This window comes from Xyrauchen texanus, chromosome 46 (assembly GCF_025860055.1).
Source record: "Xyrauchen texanus isolate HMW12.3.18 chromosome 46, RBS_HiC_50CHRs, whole genome shotgun sequence".
Lineage (NCBI taxonomy): Eukaryota > Metazoa > Chordata > Actinopteri > Cypriniformes > Catostomidae > Xyrauchen > Xyrauchen texanus.
Genome location: NC_068321.1, coordinates 6126145 through 6144676, shown reverse-complemented (window position 1 = coordinate 6144676; position 18532 = coordinate 6126145). Strand labels below are relative to the sequence as shown.

Sequence of the window (18532 nt, the reverse complement as noted above, 5' to 3'; positions counted from 1 at the left end):
TTTCATTTTTGGGTGAACTATTCCTTTACGTACTTTCAAAAAGCATGGAGATTAAAACAATGTTTTACACTGACATGGGCAGCTCAGGTGTATGAAATGGTGTACAGTATATTTATTCTGCCATTTATTTCACTGCTGTAACATACTGTACTACAAACCAACAGGGAGCATCTTTAAATGTGTTTACAAACTGTCCTTATCAAATTTTACAGTGTTTTTGATGTCATCAGAATACTGAGAGCTGTCCACCCAACTTTTGTAATTCTTAAACCTGTCCTTTTTAAATAAATTGAATATTTTAATTCTGCTGTCAGTCAGATATACAGTTTAAGGCAGAAGTTTACATACACTTAGTTTGAAATCATTAAAATACATTTTTTAACCAGTCCACAGATTTCATATGTCGTTTAGGACATTTACTTTCTGCCTGACACAAGTCATTTTCCAAAGAACACATCCTAACCGTGAAGCATCATGTCTGTCTGGACGGCCATAATTCAAGCAACTTATTGTGAGAAGCTTGTGGAAGGCTACCCGAAACACTAAACAATTTAAAGGCAATGCTACCAAATACTAACAAAGTGTATGTAAACTTCTGACCTACTGGGAATGTGATGATAGAAATAAATGCTGAAATAAATCATTCTCTCTACTATTATTCTGACATTTCACATTCTTAAAATAAAGTAGTGATCCTGACTGACCTAAGACTGGGAATGTTTTCAATGATTATATGTCAGGAATTGTGAAAAACTGAGTATAAATGTATTTGGCTAATGTATATGTAAACTTCTGACTTCAACTGTATTGTCAGACTGCCTATTTAAGACAAAGACAAGACAGGAAATATATAAGTTAATACAGGGATCTGCATTACAAGGTAATTTCTGTGAAATTATGTAGAAATGTTTTAGAAACCCCGCCCCCAAATAAATTCCAAGTTGAAGCATCTCACTGAATTATGGTTTATTAATACGCATTTTGATCTTCTTAGATGTATTGGAAATATCAATAATTACAACTGGTAGAGCATGAGGCAACGCCAGAGGCATGGTTTGATTCCCAGGAAACAAATTAAATGCAATTACCTGCTAAAAGGTAATTTTGTCCGATTTTAGGAGTACACTAGCAAACAGATTACGTCAAAGCAAACAGCAATGGATTAAAAGCCACAAAACTCCTATTTTGATTTCTTGGGGTCTTTTAAAAGACTTCATATTGCCGATTTAAAGCACTAGAGGGAGCTCCAGTACAAAGTTACATCTGTAATTTGTTTTGTCAAGCAGGATCCAGATCAGTCTATCAAAACTACACTTTAAATATACTACATTCAAATACACTAATAATATCTTCATAACTGCACACACCCCTTTAATGAAGATTATAGTTACTGTACAATTGATATGATGACTGAACAATGACTTTACGCAAGACTGAACATGATGCAATGAGAGCAATAAAACTCACTTTAAAAAACTATGACTCATTACTTCAGATAATGAGAATTTGGATTCAGTTTTGATATTTAATCGAACCGTAGGTTATAAGATCCATAGAAACTCTACACATAATGTATTTTAATACTGATTGTGTAAACTGTCACGGTAATCTGAAGCATAATTAAAATATACTGTTGATTACCTCCTCACAATATGTCATTGACTCCACAGTCTGACTGTATGTGTTTAATGTAGTTTGTCTTGACATCACGTACAACATGGTGTATAAACCAGCCACTCACTTAAACACTATTCTGGCAAATATTTTCTTTCTGAAATGAAAGTTAGTATAAAGCATTACATTTGTTATGTTCAAAGGAGGAAGAGATAAATGCAATTTCATCACCAGAATCACCCTTAAACACACTCACTGTGTGATTCGCCATAGACGATTGTAAGGAATTGTGTGCATTCTTTAACCAGACTAAAGGGAGCCCCTAAAAATGGATTATGGGAGGCGACGCAACGCAAGGTCTTTTCAAGCTCTTGATTTGCTCGGCTCCACCTGACCATTAGTCTGGGGATGGAACCCAGAAGACAGACACAAAGTAGCCCCCAGCTGTCATCATAATTCTGCCCAAAACCGTGACACGAATTGGGGTCCCCTGTCAAACCACATCGACCAGGATGCCATGAATGCAGAAGATGTGATTAATGACCTCAACCGCTGTCTCCCTGGGAATGAAATGAGCCTCCTTCGAGAACTGGTCCACCATGGTCATAATAACCCTGTTGACCGCCATGGGACGGGGAAGACCAGTGACAAAATCCATGGCTATGTGGTACCAGGGTCTCGAAGGGACTGAAAGAGGTTAGAGGAGCCTGGCCAGAGGCTGACATGAAGTGTTGCTAGATGCACAAACAGGGCAAGTGGACACGAACAGGCAAATGTCCAGTATTAGCGAAGACTACCAGAATCTAATCTGATGAGCACCTGGGTATGAGCGGCCCCTGGCTGGCAGGCAATGTTGGACGAGTGGCCCAACTGGAGGACATGTGTCTGGACCGAATGTAGAGCAAATAACAGACACGTTGGGCACTCTGCGGGCGAGGTGGCCTGGAGTTTAGCCTCCATGTCCCAGGATTCCATGCCCACCACCTGAGAGGCAGGTAAGATGGTGTCTGGAGGGCGATGGAGGGGCGATGGAGGTCTCGACTTCAAAACATCAAGACAGGATATTTGGCTTAACGTTTTTAGAGCCCGGACGATACAACAAGATGAAATCAAAGCACGTAAAAAATAGTGCCCAATGAGCCCGTCTGGAATTTAGACAGTTTGCTCCACGAATATATTCAGAATTCTTATGGTCAGTCCAGACAACGAAAGGTACCCCCGAATCCTCTAATCAGTGGCACCACTCCAACAAGGCCAATCTGACAGCCACCAATTCTCTATTACCAACATTGTAATTCCATTCTGATGGGGTGATGCAGTGCGAGAAAAAGGCACACAGATTCATCTTCCCATCCGAGGAAGAGCGCTGCGACAGAACAGCTCCAACACTGACCTCTGATAAATATACATCCACCACGAACTGACGTGAAGGGTTTCGAATGGGAGAGGTTGTAAACCTTTTTTTTAAATTTACATTTACATTTATGCATTTGGCAGACGCTTTTATCCAAATTGGCTTACAGTGCACTTATTACAGGGACAATCCCCCCGGAGCAACCTGGAGTTAAGTGCCTTGCTCAAGGACACAATGGTGGTGGCTGTGAGGATCAAATCGACAACTTTCTGCTTACCAGTTAAGTGCTTTAGCCTACTACGCTACCATCACCACGTCTTTTTGATTTAGAAAATGCAGTTTCATCCTGTGGGTACCAGCAAAACTCAGTATGGGGGGATGTGAGATCCGACAGAGGCAATTCGAGCTGGCTGAAGGTTCTGATGTAATGCAATAAAAATTGGCAAACCCCAGAAACCTTTGCAAGGATTTTTGGGCATCTGGTGTTGGCCAGTCGGAAACTTCCTTGACCTTAACAGGATCCATGCGCACTCCCTCGGACGAGACGATGAACCCCAGGAAAGGAACCGATTGTGCATGAAAAGCACACTTCTCCGCCTTAATGAACAGCCAGTTCTCTAGCAGTCGGTGAAGTACCCGCCTGAAGTGCTGAGAGAAGATAAGAATATCTTCTAAGTAAATAAACACAAATCAGTTGACCATGTCTTGAAGAACATCATTCACGAGCCCCTGGAAACAGCGGCGGCTTTGACAATCCGAAAGGCATGACCTAATATTCAAAGTGTCCCTATGGGTGTTAGAGCGAATATAACCGAACTTGTGGGGCAGAAGTACCAGGAAGCATATCAATAGCACAATCGTACGCGCGATGAGGAAGAAGCGTCATGGCGTGGGACAGACTGAACACCGCCCTCTGATCATGGTATGCTACAGGTACACCGTATAAATAAATAAAGACACAAGACTTGACAGGAGATACAGCAGATTTTAGAAAATGGTACAGACAATACGGACTCCATACAAGAAAATAATTGGTTGACCAATCTATGTGAGGATTGTGCATTAACAACCATGGATGCCCTAACACCACTGGTGCTGACAAAGACTGGACCAGGAGGAAGGGCAGCTGTACCGAATGGTTGCCGAGATGAGGGTGAGTAGTTTATTGGAATGAGTGACGATGGCCAGGGGCATGCCACTGATGGAGTATTTTGTGATGGGCTCGTCCAGCTTGACCACCGGAATCCACCATCAGGAAGCTGTGGCGACATCCGCTCCGGAGTCCAACCAAGGCAGAGACAGAATAGCTGGTCGGTCCATACTGCAGTCGGGCCAGGAGAAGAGTCTGTAGTATGGGATTTTGCTCTGAGATGTTGTGCTCACCAGTAACCCCCTTGCTACCGACGAGTGTTGGCTTTTACTGGACAGTTTACGGAGACGTGACCTCCGCCAGCGCAGTAGAGTCTGAGTCCCTTAATGATGAGAACCGCTGTTGTGTAAACTGTCAGGAGGACATGGATGTAACCAGAAGAGAACCGCTGTTTCTCTTCTGGTTACATCCATGTCCTCCCGATCTGAATGGGTTCCGCCTTGGACTGCAGTTCCGATGACCTGGCAGCTGGAATACGGTGGTGGTGATGGTCAGCATGCTTGGGATGTAGAGAACGACATTGGATGCGTTGAAGCATGAGATGCTGGTCCTCTCTAATGGCCAGATCCACCAGGTCATCAAAACGGGGAGGCAAGTCCAAGGTGTATATTTCATCCTGGATGGTATCACATAATCCATGGAGGAACTGATCCCACTGCACTTGATCATTCCACTCACAGGATGTAGGGAGTGTGTGGAACTTGATGGCATAGTCCACGACTGACCGGTTACCCTGGAATAAACCGGCCCGAACCCTTGCATCTTCACGGCCTTGGGCCGAAAATTCGACGGAGCTCTGCTAGAAATTCCTGGAATGATGATACAAAAAGCATCTTTAGAATACAATGTATTGTTTACTACCATATTATTGAACATAAGCCAATCATTGGCACACAGTTCACAGCAATCCATTTCACAAGTGAATTTCAAATGAATCAATCAAACTGATCTTGTTTTAAGGATTTTTAGATATTTTAACAGGAAAACAAACAAAACATTATTATCAAGATATTGCCCATCAAATGTCTTACTAGAAAAAATAAATTATGATCCAACTTGTCTGGTAACATGTACATGTAAAATGGCTAGAAATAGCATTTTATCTTAGTGTAAATCTGACAGTTTACACAAGGTTTATTTCTATTCCTTCTGCTCCAAACTTATTTCTCTGTCTGCTAGTATGAATGTAACACATCATAAGAAAGTGTTTCACCGCTGTTCAAATTATCTTTGGATCGCATCATTAATATGTATAAATGTTTTCCATGTGAAAGGAGTAAATATTAAATGAAACAAATGACAATAAAATGTAAAGTAATCTCTTCAGTAATCAAAATAATTTTTGAATGTAAAGTATCCTAAATACCATATTTAAATGGTAACTGTAGTGGAATACTTTTTTCTCATATACACGTATTTCGTTACTCCCCAACCCTAATGTGTCTATATATATATATATATATATATATATATATATATATATATATATATATATATATATATATTAATAGAAATAGTTCAACAACAGAGCCTAATAGCCTAAAGCCTGCTTTTTTATTATTATTATTATTATTATTATTATTATTAACGTTTAAATAATTAAATTATCAATTTAAAAAGTTATGTACAGAACAGGAATTCCAAATGTAATCTTCCCATAAGAAGCCCAGCCTGGGTTGGTAGGCTCTCCGGTGACGAACTACTGATTAGTCTTTGTTACGTTCGTTTTAGCGAATCGGTTCTTTCAGACGGTTAATTTCAATGAACGGGTTACAGAATTCGTTTGCGCCTTCGTTCAAATCTGTTCACGAGTCCTTGTACGGCATTTTAAATTTCATTTTTTAGTTAAGGTATTTATAAATAGTTGTGTAAATTTTTGTTTTACGCTTTGAACGAGTCGCCAACCTTAGATGTTATGGTGGGAGATACTTCTCACAAACGTTTCTCTTACGCAGCATCTTTATTTACACATCACTTGTGATTGATGTCTTTTCATTCGTGTACATGTGTGTTTAGCTAATATTATTTAACGCTTTAGCAATGCAGCCTAACGTTTTTTACGAAGCATTGTTGATTAGTTTGTCGCGTAGCTAGCAGAGATTGAGTGTATCACAGACTGGTGATTCACAAGCACTTAGCGAATCTATTCGAGTGAGTTGTTGAAAGAACCGATTCTTTCGCGAATCAAACACCACTACGCTCTCTCGCTCGACTGCTGCTGCTTTCAGTTCAGTCATGAGTTTCCAGTAAAAGGAGGCGTGGGGTGTGATCACTGTGATGATCGTCGCCTTTTACTGGATCATTTGTAACGGACGGATTCAGTGTACCGTATGTCTCTAACCGTTCGATTTAAACGTTATTAATGGATTTCCATTTTGACTTTGCTGTCCAGTTTAGATTATTTTCAAGAACTGGACAGGCCTAATTATAAACGAAAAACGTCCGCAGACTTTCTTTTATGGGAATGGACATTTGGTGAGGTAAGCCAGTTTTCCATACATTTTCTTTTCATGAAGATGCTCATTTGACATTATAAACCTCCACAATGTATGTTTGGTCAAAATTATGACACTTTAAAAAAATTACTTGGCTGTCAAAGAGAAGTTGAACCAGTAGAACCAGCTTGAGTTTCGCGCAGCTGAAAACAAACATCTCCTCTGCTTTCAGGTTCCCTGTAACAAAACCAACCAGGAATCAAACATGGCAGGAATAAACATGAAAACTTTAGAGGATTTAACTCTAGACTCGGGCTATGGAGCAGGGGACTCGTGTAATTCTTTAAGTCTGTCCTCTTCAAAGTCCAACTCGCAGGCGTTCGTGAACACCCCTCACCGGGGGAACTGGTGGTACTACTCTGGATCCATGAACAGCAGGAACAACAGCTGGGACACAGTCAACACAGTCCTTCCCGAGGATCCAGAGGACATTTTCTCCAAATGTCCACGCTTGCCGGAGCTGGAGGAGTTTCCGTGGACGGAGGAGGATGTGGGAAGGGTCGTGCGTAAAGGCGCAGGGAAGGGAACCTCTCTATCCACGGAGGCTGTGCGGAGGTTGTCCACCCTAATGCGCAGAGCTCTCATCCGCATCTCCAGAGAGGCGCAGCGGCTCAGTGTTATGCACTGTAGATGCACCCGGTTCGAGGTCCAAAGCGCGATTCGGCTGGTGCTCAGTTGGGCACTGGCTGACCATTGTGTTTCGGCCACCGTGAAAGCCATATCTATGTACAACATGAGCGCTGGTGAACTTTTGCGCAAGAGGAAGTCAACCCGGTGTGGGCTTATCTTCTCAGTCGGACGCTTTTTCCGCTGGATGGTAGACACTCGGATCTCGGTGCGCATTCACGAGTACGCGGCCATCTGCCTGACCGCATCCATGGAGGCGCTGGTGGAGGAGGCGGGCGTGCGGGTGCTGTTGGCGGAGAGGGACGGCGCTACCCCCGGCTGCGTCCTGACAGCAGATGCGCTGGAGGGTGTCATCAATAATGATGCTGAGCTGTGGGGGGTCCTGCAACACTATGAGCATCTCATTTGTGGAAAGAACGCCAATGGTAAGGATATAATATATAAGAATACATTACACCAAAAAAAAAAGACATTTTTAAGGCCCAGATCAGGTAGAAATAACTCTTAAAGTTAACAAATGTATGTTTTCACTCTTTCCAGTGAAGCTGTACCAAAAAAGTATATTTGTATATTTATATTGTATCTGAAACCTGCAGGGAGCTTTGCCTTCTACCTCACTGTTTCCAATTCCAGGTGAACAATTTACTGAAATCACAGGTGACAATCAACTCATTCTACCCATGACAGGTCACTGTGACAGATCATGTACACTCTTCCTTTTCACCAGCTGTGAAAATTACCCCCTCTGTGGCAACCACATCATCCAGCATGCATTGTAATTTTCATTTGTTTGTGGTTTACCAAGATCATCTAGCATGGGGTTTCACAAGCTCTTAGTTTTCCATATGAGTCAGATAGCCCACACTACATGCTCTGACATGAAGTCATTGAGGACAAATGTTTTGATTGGTATATTATCTTGGGATCAGAGTGCACTAGTAGTGTATTGTGGAATTTGAACTATTCTATACTAAATTTGGAGTTGAACATAACAATGATCCTACAGAGCTCTATATATAATCCTTACACCGCACTCTTTGTCTTTGTCTGGGCTGCTTATAAAGGCATCGAACTGGATCAATGTGCTTTTAGCTGCACGTGCACTTCATAAGACCTCGCATTCTGTTTCCATGAATGGGCATCTGGCCCTCTGTTTTCTTTATCAAGTGCAGGAGAAACCATCTGGGGCACCTTAATTGTGTCTCATTCATGATTTCAGCTTGACGTGAGTCACAGTAGTTTAGAAAGTGGCACTTGATTACGCAAAGTTGCTCACTCCCGGATTATTCACGTCTTGCTATTGTTGGCAGCTATTATTGAGACTGAGAACGCTTTTTAAAACACCCTTGACGTGCCATGCATCAGTGACTCTTTGTTTCAATTGTGTAATGTGACAGTTGTGTTTGCATAGTTTGCTTTGGATCCCTGTCTTTACAATCTACATGAAATTACATTCGAAACCCATTTTACTTACGTAATGTGACATATATTTCAGAGTGAAACAGAATATTCAAATAGTGTTACACACCAGAATGGAGCCAGACATTAATGTGAGTTCAAACAAGTAATGTTGTGACAAAGTGCTACATTACTTTTATGTAATTTGTTTTTAGCGTGCAACCACAACCGAGCGGGCTGGGTAATACTTTTCTAGTTATATAAAATAATAAATAAAACAATTCCTCTCTCATATATAGTGTTGGAAATTCTAATTTATTCTAGTGAATCGATTCGTTCAGATGGTTTATTTAAATTCACAATTTTATGCAAGGGATAGGGTACAGTCAGCCAGTTATTGCAAAATAAACTCCAGCAGGGTGATTAGGACCCTGATTGATGGCACCATTGACCGAACCATTGAGTATTCCAGAGAGCCTTGTAATAATTAGTTATAGTTATTCTATTTCTGGTTCAATACAAGTTCAATCAACAGTATTTGTGGCATAATATTGATTACCTATTGATTACCGTTTTTTATGCAATTAGTGAATCTAGAGGGCTGTAAATATAACACGCTCAGTTCATTAGCCTCACACATGCTGTGTGTATGTGTAATACACTACAGAGAACACTACAGCGTTGCAGACATACAGTAAGTGCAGTGAGCAGTGCATGCAGACTATTTATTTATTTAATTAAATCACAGCCCTTGTGCTTTGATAATTGCACTGCAATATTTTTTCGATTAATCGTTCAGCCCTATTTGTAGTTTAAAAAAAAATATCTGTAATTGTAGTGTAGATTACTACTTTTTTCAAAAGAGTAGCTTGAATGTACTTTAGTTTAGAAAACTGCAATTTCAAAGTAGCTACCAAATAGCTGCCTAAAACTAAACAGATGTTTGGCTAGTGGTGGTTAGCATTAACCAGTAGCACACTTGATCTAGCTAGCGTCAGTCGAAATGGAAATTTGTTGAAGTCGTTTTCTCATTGGATATACTGTTTCACTCCGAAATACATTTAACAAAAGTAAAATGGGTTGAGAATAATGTCAGATGTTGACTTTAAGGAAGTAAATAAGGTTAATGTTGATTTCATGTTGTCTTTATTGTAGCTGTGATGGAAGTAGTATCTTTTCCAATTGAAAAACTGAATAGGTAGGGATTTTCAGAGCAAGAATCACTCATGGTCCATTTGCTACAAATGTTCTTCTCTATCATCTGCCAACCAACCCCACATCTGGAAGTATTTAAGGCTGACTTCTCTTCGCCAACTTGAGTCACTCCCACTTTCTCTCACACACTCCATCCCCATTTCTGCCTCTTTTCTATTTACTTTAGTCCTTCTTTCCTGGAACAGTTTCTGTACACACATGCTTTTAACAAGGCACCCACTGTTACAATGTGCCACTTTAAATCCATAGCCAGCCTCTATCTATCTATCTCTCTATCTCTCTATCTCTCTATCTATCTCTCTCATCTATCTATCTATCTATCTATCTATCTATCTATCTATCTATCTATCTATCTATCTATCTATCTATCTATCTATCACTCTCTATCTATCTATCTATCTATCTATCTATCTATCTATCTATCTATCTATCTATCTATCTCTCTCTCTCTCTCTCTGTCTGTCTGTCTGTCTATCTATCTATCTATCTATCTGTCTGTCTGTCTGTCTGCACTGTGGATGGATGTTTGATACTGTAGGCTCTACAGTATCTAAGCATCCATCCATTATATCTAAACATCAACACATCCTTCCATCATATCTAAACATCCATCCATCCATTATATCTAAACATCAATCCATCTTTCCTTCAAAACATCCATCCTTTGATCCATCCATCCATCCATTATATTTTACATTTACATTTATGCATTTGGCAGATGCTTTTATCCAATGTGATGTACAGTGCACTTATTACAGGGACAATCCCCCCGGAGCAACCTGGAGTTAAGTGCCTTGCTCAAGGACACAATGTTAGTGGCTGTGGGGATTGAACAAACAACCTTCTGATTACCAGTTATGTGTTTTAGCCCAGTACTCCCCCACCACTCCCATTATATCTAAACATCCATCCATCCATAATATCTAACAATCCATCCTTCCATCTAAACATCCATCCTTTGATCCATCCATCTATTGATCCATCCATCCATCCATCATAGCTTAACATCCATTCAATGTTCAGCATCTGTGAAAGCATCCTAGAGCTGTAAGCAAATCCTGTCCTTTGTAATTTATGGCAAAACAACACACAGGAAAACACTGGAATTTTTTGTCCTGCTGTCATTCTTTGGTTACCCTGATGGAAAGATTTGATGGAAGTATAATTTCAGCCCCAGATGTTTGAATTTGGAGTCAGCAGGCCAGTGCACTTGTGTCTTGATCTGGTAGGGTAGTTATTTTTATGGTTGTTGGATTGAGGATGGTAGGAACCTGGAAAATACCTTCTTTGGTCAGTGGCACTGTTCAAACGCACTTCCTGCCAAAACCAAAGGCCCAGCTGTAGAAGTATCTTGACTAGCATCTAAAGTGTCTTTGCACTGTGCAAAGTATGTTATGGTGGTTCAAAAGCATTTAAGCAACAATGTATAGGAGCACTTTGAAAGCATTTGTTTAATTTTGTTATTTTATCTTGTCAACTTTGTAAAACACGCAAGTCTGTTGCATACAAATTCTGCTACCTTCTAAGGCAGCATTCTAACTGAAATGGAAGTTTATAAGTGACTGATTTGGAACACTACATACTGTAGGCAGAAACTATTTGCTTGAGTATCTCTTTTCATTTGAAGTTTGATGTTAGCATGTTGCTAAGCTGACAACACAATACTCTAGTTTAAAAATAAAAAGCATGCACAAATATCTGTAAAAAAAAAAGTTTTTATTTGACAACTATTTTGATTGATAATTTTTGATATTGGATGAAAGATACTTAAAATAAAAAAATTATCAACTCGTCCACCATTTTGGATGATTTTTGCTAGCCGTTACGCATTCTGCATGGCCTTCTCCGTGAAGGATACATGCTATACTGATACTTGATAAAACAAAGTGTTTACATAGGCAGAAACTCTCTTTTTAGGTTTTATGTTAGCATGTTGCTAAGCTAACAACACAATACTTCAATAGGTATAAAAATTAATCGTACACACAAATATTGTGTAAAATAGTCTGTTTTTTAATAGTCTACTGTTTTGAAAGATTTTGCCTTGACACAATTTAATCTGGGATTGTCCTCTCAGTAAAGGATATGTGTGATACTGATACTTGGCTAAAACAATGTATCTTGTCCAGAAGGCTGGACAATTATGTTGCCTACCTGGAGAGTGCATATAATTCCCAAAAATGTTGTCTGTAGGGTACTTTTTTTATGCCCTGTTTGCATTGTCAAATAATGTTTGCATAAAGTGCAGATATTCTAATCAGCTTTGAAAAGAGATAACAAACCGTTTGCTAACAAATGTTTGAGGAATTGTAGCTTTTACTTGATGCAAAAGTCCAACAACAATATCAATAGCATTGGAAGAAAGTGCCCCAATGTTACAGCTGGAAGATGATTATGAAATCACAAGATTTAGTTTAGGACATTATCCCTTGAACAGACTCCAGTATTGTGAAACAGGATTGAAGCTGGTCAGCACGTGTCATTGTGTTTTGGTGATCATGCCTCTCTCTGGTCCAACTGCACAAGCGTTTTCTTAGGTCAATCCTCATCCTGTCACCATGACAACCTGACCGTAGACAGGAAATTAGGGCCAGTTTTGGTAAATGGCCAACAACAGCACATGCAAGAGTTTAAAGTTGGGGTGATTCCAGTGAGAAGAAAAAAAGGCTTGGTTTTTCCTGCAGCAGAACAGATGAAGAAAGGGAAAAAAAAGAGGAATTATTCCACCTCGCTGTAAAGTGTTACAAATATTAGTTTTCAGGTGTTGCTACATTCAGTGAGAGAGAGATGAACAGAAATACAGGTGGATGTTTTAATACTCCGTTTACATCAATTTCTGAAAGTAAATAAATGCCAGTCAGCAGAGGTAATAAAATATATATATTTTTTTTAATTACAAAAATAACTTTCTAACTTTTTTCAACAATCTTATATGTCAAAATTATGAATGAATGCAAAAAAAATAATAAATTAAAAATAATAATAATACATTTCATTAAATATATTAGCATACATTATCAGTGGTATTTTCCAAGGCAAGTTGCCATTCTTGTTTTATTATTTTAATGTGTAACAATATTTTAAAATGGCATATCCTTGGATTATCCTCATTTATTTAACAAACAACTTTTAACTTTTATAATATGCAGCATATGACATGGTGATATTATAAATACTATGTCCAAATGCTTCTATCAGTGTTATCAGTATTGTGTTTTATCTTTTTGGCTTAAAGTGACAACATCTGTTAAGATAATTATGACTATAATAATTCATATTTGAATGTTCTCTATCGCTGTGGTTGCTTTCTCCACCTCACTGACGGAACATTGCGTCATGAACATTTGTCATGAGCTAATAAAATTCTGTCTATCTCTTTACTTGTATAAAAATGCAGCAGGGATGATTTATCGCAGTTGATGAACAGCCATTTGCAAGAACATTCTTGTAACATTTAATTGCTTCAAATGGGATCTCTCACACTAAAAGGAAACAGAGCGTCTTGTAGAGATATCTGCTGTAATTGCCCCTGTATACCGCATCTGCCATTTGCACGCTGCTGAGTGCTAAATCTAGACTTTTCATCTAGGGTTTCCAAAACCCATTTAAGCCAAGATTCTGCAAGACCTTAAGCCTGAAGCACCACATGATTTAATATTTTTTGGACTACAAAGACTTTAGATAACATGAAAAATGTAATTATTTGTATTAATGAGTCTTTTAAAATTATAATTGAGCAAATGAGTGTAAACAAAGAAGATTTTTAGCTATGCAGAATATTGGGCAATGTTAGCAAACATTTCACTTTGAGTCCACATGCGTAGACATTAAGTTTTGGCTTTGCTGTAGGCTATGCATAATTTCAGTTCATTTAAACCAACTGTTCTCAGTTCAGGAGACTCTGTGCTGTCGGTAAAGTGTTAAACTTTTGAAGCACCGAGTCATGTGGCAAAATAACAAGGCACAGATCTCAGCTGAGTTTGTCTTTGGGAGAAATGGCAACAAAACGCATTAAGTTTTTACATTTAAACCTATTTGACTCAAAAGATTAGATCTCTAGTTTCATCCGATATGCCATTTTAAAAGTTTAATCGATTTATCACAAATGGCATGCTTTTAAACATAATGACCACATACGTGGACTATAGGCTCATTTTCCTTAAAACATCCTAAATGTACTGTGCATTATCACTTTGAGAATCAATGGATGCATCCAAACTCTTGAAAACTCTTGTTGCTTTCAGTGGCTTTAAGTTAAGAGGAAAATAAGGTGCATTTGAAACTGTTCTAAAACCAGTGCAGACAGACAGCACATTGCAGGTTAAGTCATTCCCTAATTAGGGAGCAAGGGAGCATCGTATAGCTTTCCTATGCTAGCCAAGTGCATTCAGTCCTAACATCCGGTCAAAAGTTCAGTTTCAAGCTGCAGATGATGTTTGGATCACTCAACATGTTTGGCAGACATGGAATTCAGAATGTAACATGTATAATTGTATTTTAACATGGTTGTCAGTGATTGGATGATGCTGGCCATTACACTGAATCAGAAATATTTGTGCAAATTTCTTATGCAATGTCTTAAAAACGTGAATAACCAACACTCCTGGAAACATAATATCAGACTTTCTATAGCTTGGTATTATTTAACATTTCACAACTTAGTCCCGCTGTCCACATATGTTGACATACATTTTTAGGAAAACTATTTGCTCTAAAAAAAAAAATCTTAGGAGCTACTAATTACAAATCAAAAAGAGGAATGTAAAATGCACACAACAGTCACACTCTGGTCTCAGGAATTAAAATAAATAATCAAATTAGCAACATAACAAAGAAGTGGATATCTCTGTAACAATTTATAATAAGGTTGTATATGTTTACATTAGCTAAACCAGCAATTAACATAAACTAATAATGAATACAGCTTTTTACAACATTTATTAATATTACAATTTGTAACATTAAGAGCTGTATACGTTAACCAAGATTAATAAATGCTATAAATATATTGTTCATTGTTCGTTTATGATATTCAATGTTAACATTTAAAATATTATTGTTGTACCTTATTTTGTAGAACCTTATTAAGTGTAACCAATATCTTCAATACTTTGTAATACGTGAAAGCATGCGGTTGTTAATGTAAGCAGCTATTTCTGTCCTGACTCTTAAAAATGACTTTTGGTATAACCAAATGTAGCGAGTTATAATAAATAAAATGTAAGACTTTGCAATAAGGTTGTATTTGTTGGCAACACAGTAGTTAACATGTACTAACGACAATGCATCATTTATTATATTGGTTAATGTTCATTTCTACATATGCTAATCATTGTTTTTTTAATTGAAAGTAATATATGTTAACATTAGTTAATGCATTATGAACTGTACATGAACAAACAATGAACATATATAATAACCAAGATTATAATGTGCTATTTTTTGTAATTATTAGAACCTAATTGTAAAGCGTTACCAAATAATATTCTGACTTGAATAAAACCAGTCAATTTAGACGTTACCTCATGAAGCATATTTCTAGTTTTCCCAACAAAACATATTTTACAGTAAGTTTAAAACAGTTTACATGCACGCCACACTGTATGTATTGAACATTCAAAGTGCTGCCAATTTTATAATCTATACTGGCTATTATAGTTAATGGTCAGCGTCAGACATCCTTCTGTCTCAGTAAACACTCCTACATTTTCAAGACCATTAAACAAATGTAGTTAAATTAAAGTTTAATGAATGCAGAAGGTCAATATACAGGCCGTTAAAGCTTTATTGCAGCTGAGAGGTTTTCTTTGAATAATGTCCACGGTGGACATATGAGTAACAGCTTTCTTAAGTTTAGGTATAAACCACAACAACAGATGCTAGTTTTCAAATTACTCATCTGTTGAGAGTAAAAAATAAAGTCATTTTAGTTTTTCCTCTATCCATTTTCCATTACGTCTAAAATAAATAAGAATTAAATAAAACATTTTAAGAAATGAAAAAAATGATCTTTGCTTGAGGAAATGTTTACAATGAAAGATTACTTAATGTATTTATTTACAGGAGAAATACTGTATGTGAAATATCACAGACAGTTTGCAAACATCTCACACATCAGTAGGAAATCATCCTGAGGGCATAAAGATGGCATACAATGTCTGGTAGAGATCAAGATAAAGAAACATTGTCTGCCTTCACATTAGTGGGTTGTGTGTTCAAATGTCAACAAAAAGCAAGGAGACAATAAGTATTATAATTTAGCCCACATTTAAAGACCTTACACATTAAGCATTTCAGCTTAACTGAAAGTAAAAGTTTTGGTTCAAGTTGTTTGCGCAGGCATCATTCCAGAATTCTCTTTCTTTGATCTTTAACAGATCTTGTTGATTTGCATGAGAGAGGTTTTGGCACATTTTGTGGCATGTTTTGTTTGGTGTGGAGGACAAATTGAGTTCTAGATCATTTCTTTCCTGTTGGCATGAAGGAACAGCCCAAGATTGTGGACAGATTTATCTTTATTATTGTTTGAAGCTCCTGGTCAACCTGGTTTTGGACAGGCAAGGTTTTTGAGTTGAACGCAGCTCATACATTCAGGATGCTGGCCATAAATCTGTGGTAAATGGCAACTTTTTAAGAGCTTGCCATCCAGACAGCTGGACAATGTTGAAGGACACCATTGTACTGTGGTTGGTTGATGGTTGTCAGTGGTCAGGCACGGCTCCAATCTTAGGTGGTGACTGTGTCTTAAGGGCATTTGAAGGGTAACATAAACATTTAACCATCTGTTAAAAAAATTTACATTATTTCATAATTTACTCTTAACATCATGTAAATCCAAATCTGTATGATTTTCTTATGCACAACACAAAAGCAAAAATTAAACGAATGTCCCGAATACCACATCCGACTTCTTTAAAATAATGACGTTGGGCAGTGCCTCACTTTAAAGTTTAAAAAAGGAGCCAAAAGTATCATAAAAGTTGTCCATGCGGCTCGTTCTTCATATCGCAAGACTTCTGAAGACCTACAATTTTTGATGAGAAACAATCCGAAATTGTACATTGAAGAGAGCTATATGAAAAGCTTGTTTACATTGGCATGTGTTCATGCAAGAGCTTGTTATTTTTAGCGCTAAATGCTATTTTGTTAGCATAATAATTTTTCTGTGAAAATCTTGACGTCCATTGCTCATTTATGAGTGTCATGAGAGCAGCTCGTGTGGCACACGTTTTCACATGAAAACTTGTGTTGTTTTTAGTGCTAAATGCTATTTTATTAGCATAATTGTTTTTCAACGAAAATCTTGATGTCCGTTGCATGTTTATGAGTGCCATGAGAGATGGTAGTGTGGCACGTGTTTTCACGTGAGAACTTGCATTGTTTTAGCGCTAAAAGCTATTTTATTAGCATAATTGTATTTCAGTTAAAACCTTGCGACTGTTGCAAGTTCATAAGTGCTAATAGGCAAGCTTTTTCACAATGACTCGTGTTCATGTGAACTTGCATTGTTTTTTGTGCTAAATTCTATTTTATTAGCATAATTATTTTTCTGTGAAAATCTTGCAACTGTTGCACATTCATGAGCACTATTAGAGAAGCTTGTTCACAGTTACTCGTGTTGACGCGAGAACTTGCATAAATTTAGTGCTAAATGCTATTTTATTACCATAATTATCTTCAGTGAAAATCTTGTCGTCCATTTATTGATTTATGAACGGCTTGAGAGAAGCTCATGTAGCACAAGTTTTCAGGCCAGAATGTGCTTTGTTTTAGCACTAAATGTTATTTTATTAGCAGACATTTTTATTCAGCAAAAATCTTGGAACTGTTGTGCATTTATGAGTGGAATTAGAGAAGCTCATTCACAGTGACTCGTGTTGACGCGTGAAAAAGTGTGCTAAATGCTATTTTATTTGCATAATAATTTTTCAGTGAAAATCTTCACTTGTTGCGCATTTATAAGCAGCATGAAAGAAGTTTGTGTGGCATGCATTTTCACACGAGGACTTGCATTGTTTTAGGGCTAAATATTATTTGATTAGCATACATTATTTTCAGTGAAAATCTTGCATTCGTTTCACGTTCATGAGCGCTATTAGAGAAGCTCATTCACAGTGACTAGAACTTGTGTTGTTTTTAGTGCTAAATGCTATTTTATTAGCATAATTCTTTTTCAGTAAAAATCTGAGTAGTGCTTGCACTTAAAAATTGCAATAATAGTAGATATCTCCTCAACAATCTGTATGATTTAAGGTATCAATAATGCCTGAAGCACAAACGGTATAAGATGAGTTACACGCCAATGGGTTCAGTGTTGGTTTAGTTTTCTGTGGTCAAAAAGTGCTGAAAAAACAAGAAAAGGCTTCATTTAAATCCAGTCTTGTTAATTTAGGCTTTGTCTTGTAGTGTGAATCCTTTTGTTCTCTAATTGACTTCTCGGTGCTTCTTTATCGCTCTGCTAATTGGCTGTAATACAACTCTCGAAGGAGGACACAGGGAACAGGGCTTCAAAATCACAGGTGATGTTTAATTTAGCACTTCTACAGACATATAATCTTTTCATATAAAGAACACAGTAGGCTTCTTTGTGTCAGACTCTCTCTCCCATGCTCTGTGGCTGCTGGCTTTTTATCCGCTCTCCTCGCTCTACTGCAATTAGAGACAGGTGTTAGACATAAT

The 18532-nt window shown here is 37.9% G+C and overlaps 1 protein-coding gene across 1 annotated transcript in view; it reads left to right on the top strand.

Annotated features, from left to right (window-relative positions):
• Positions 1–6360: 6360 nt before the first annotated feature.
• LOC127638539 (ankyrin repeat and BTB/POZ domain-containing protein 2-like) overlaps positions 6361–18532 on the top strand; it is a 62272-nt gene continuing 50100 nt past the window's right edge. The window contains exons 1-2 of the mRNA XM_052120104.1: positions 6361–6598; positions 6786–7665. Of these exons, the coding sequence (XP_051976064.1) occupies positions 6819–7665 (847 nt within the window). The 5' untranslated portion in view covers positions 6361–6598; positions 6786–6818. The remainder of the gene's footprint in view (positions 6599–6785; positions 7666–18532) is intronic.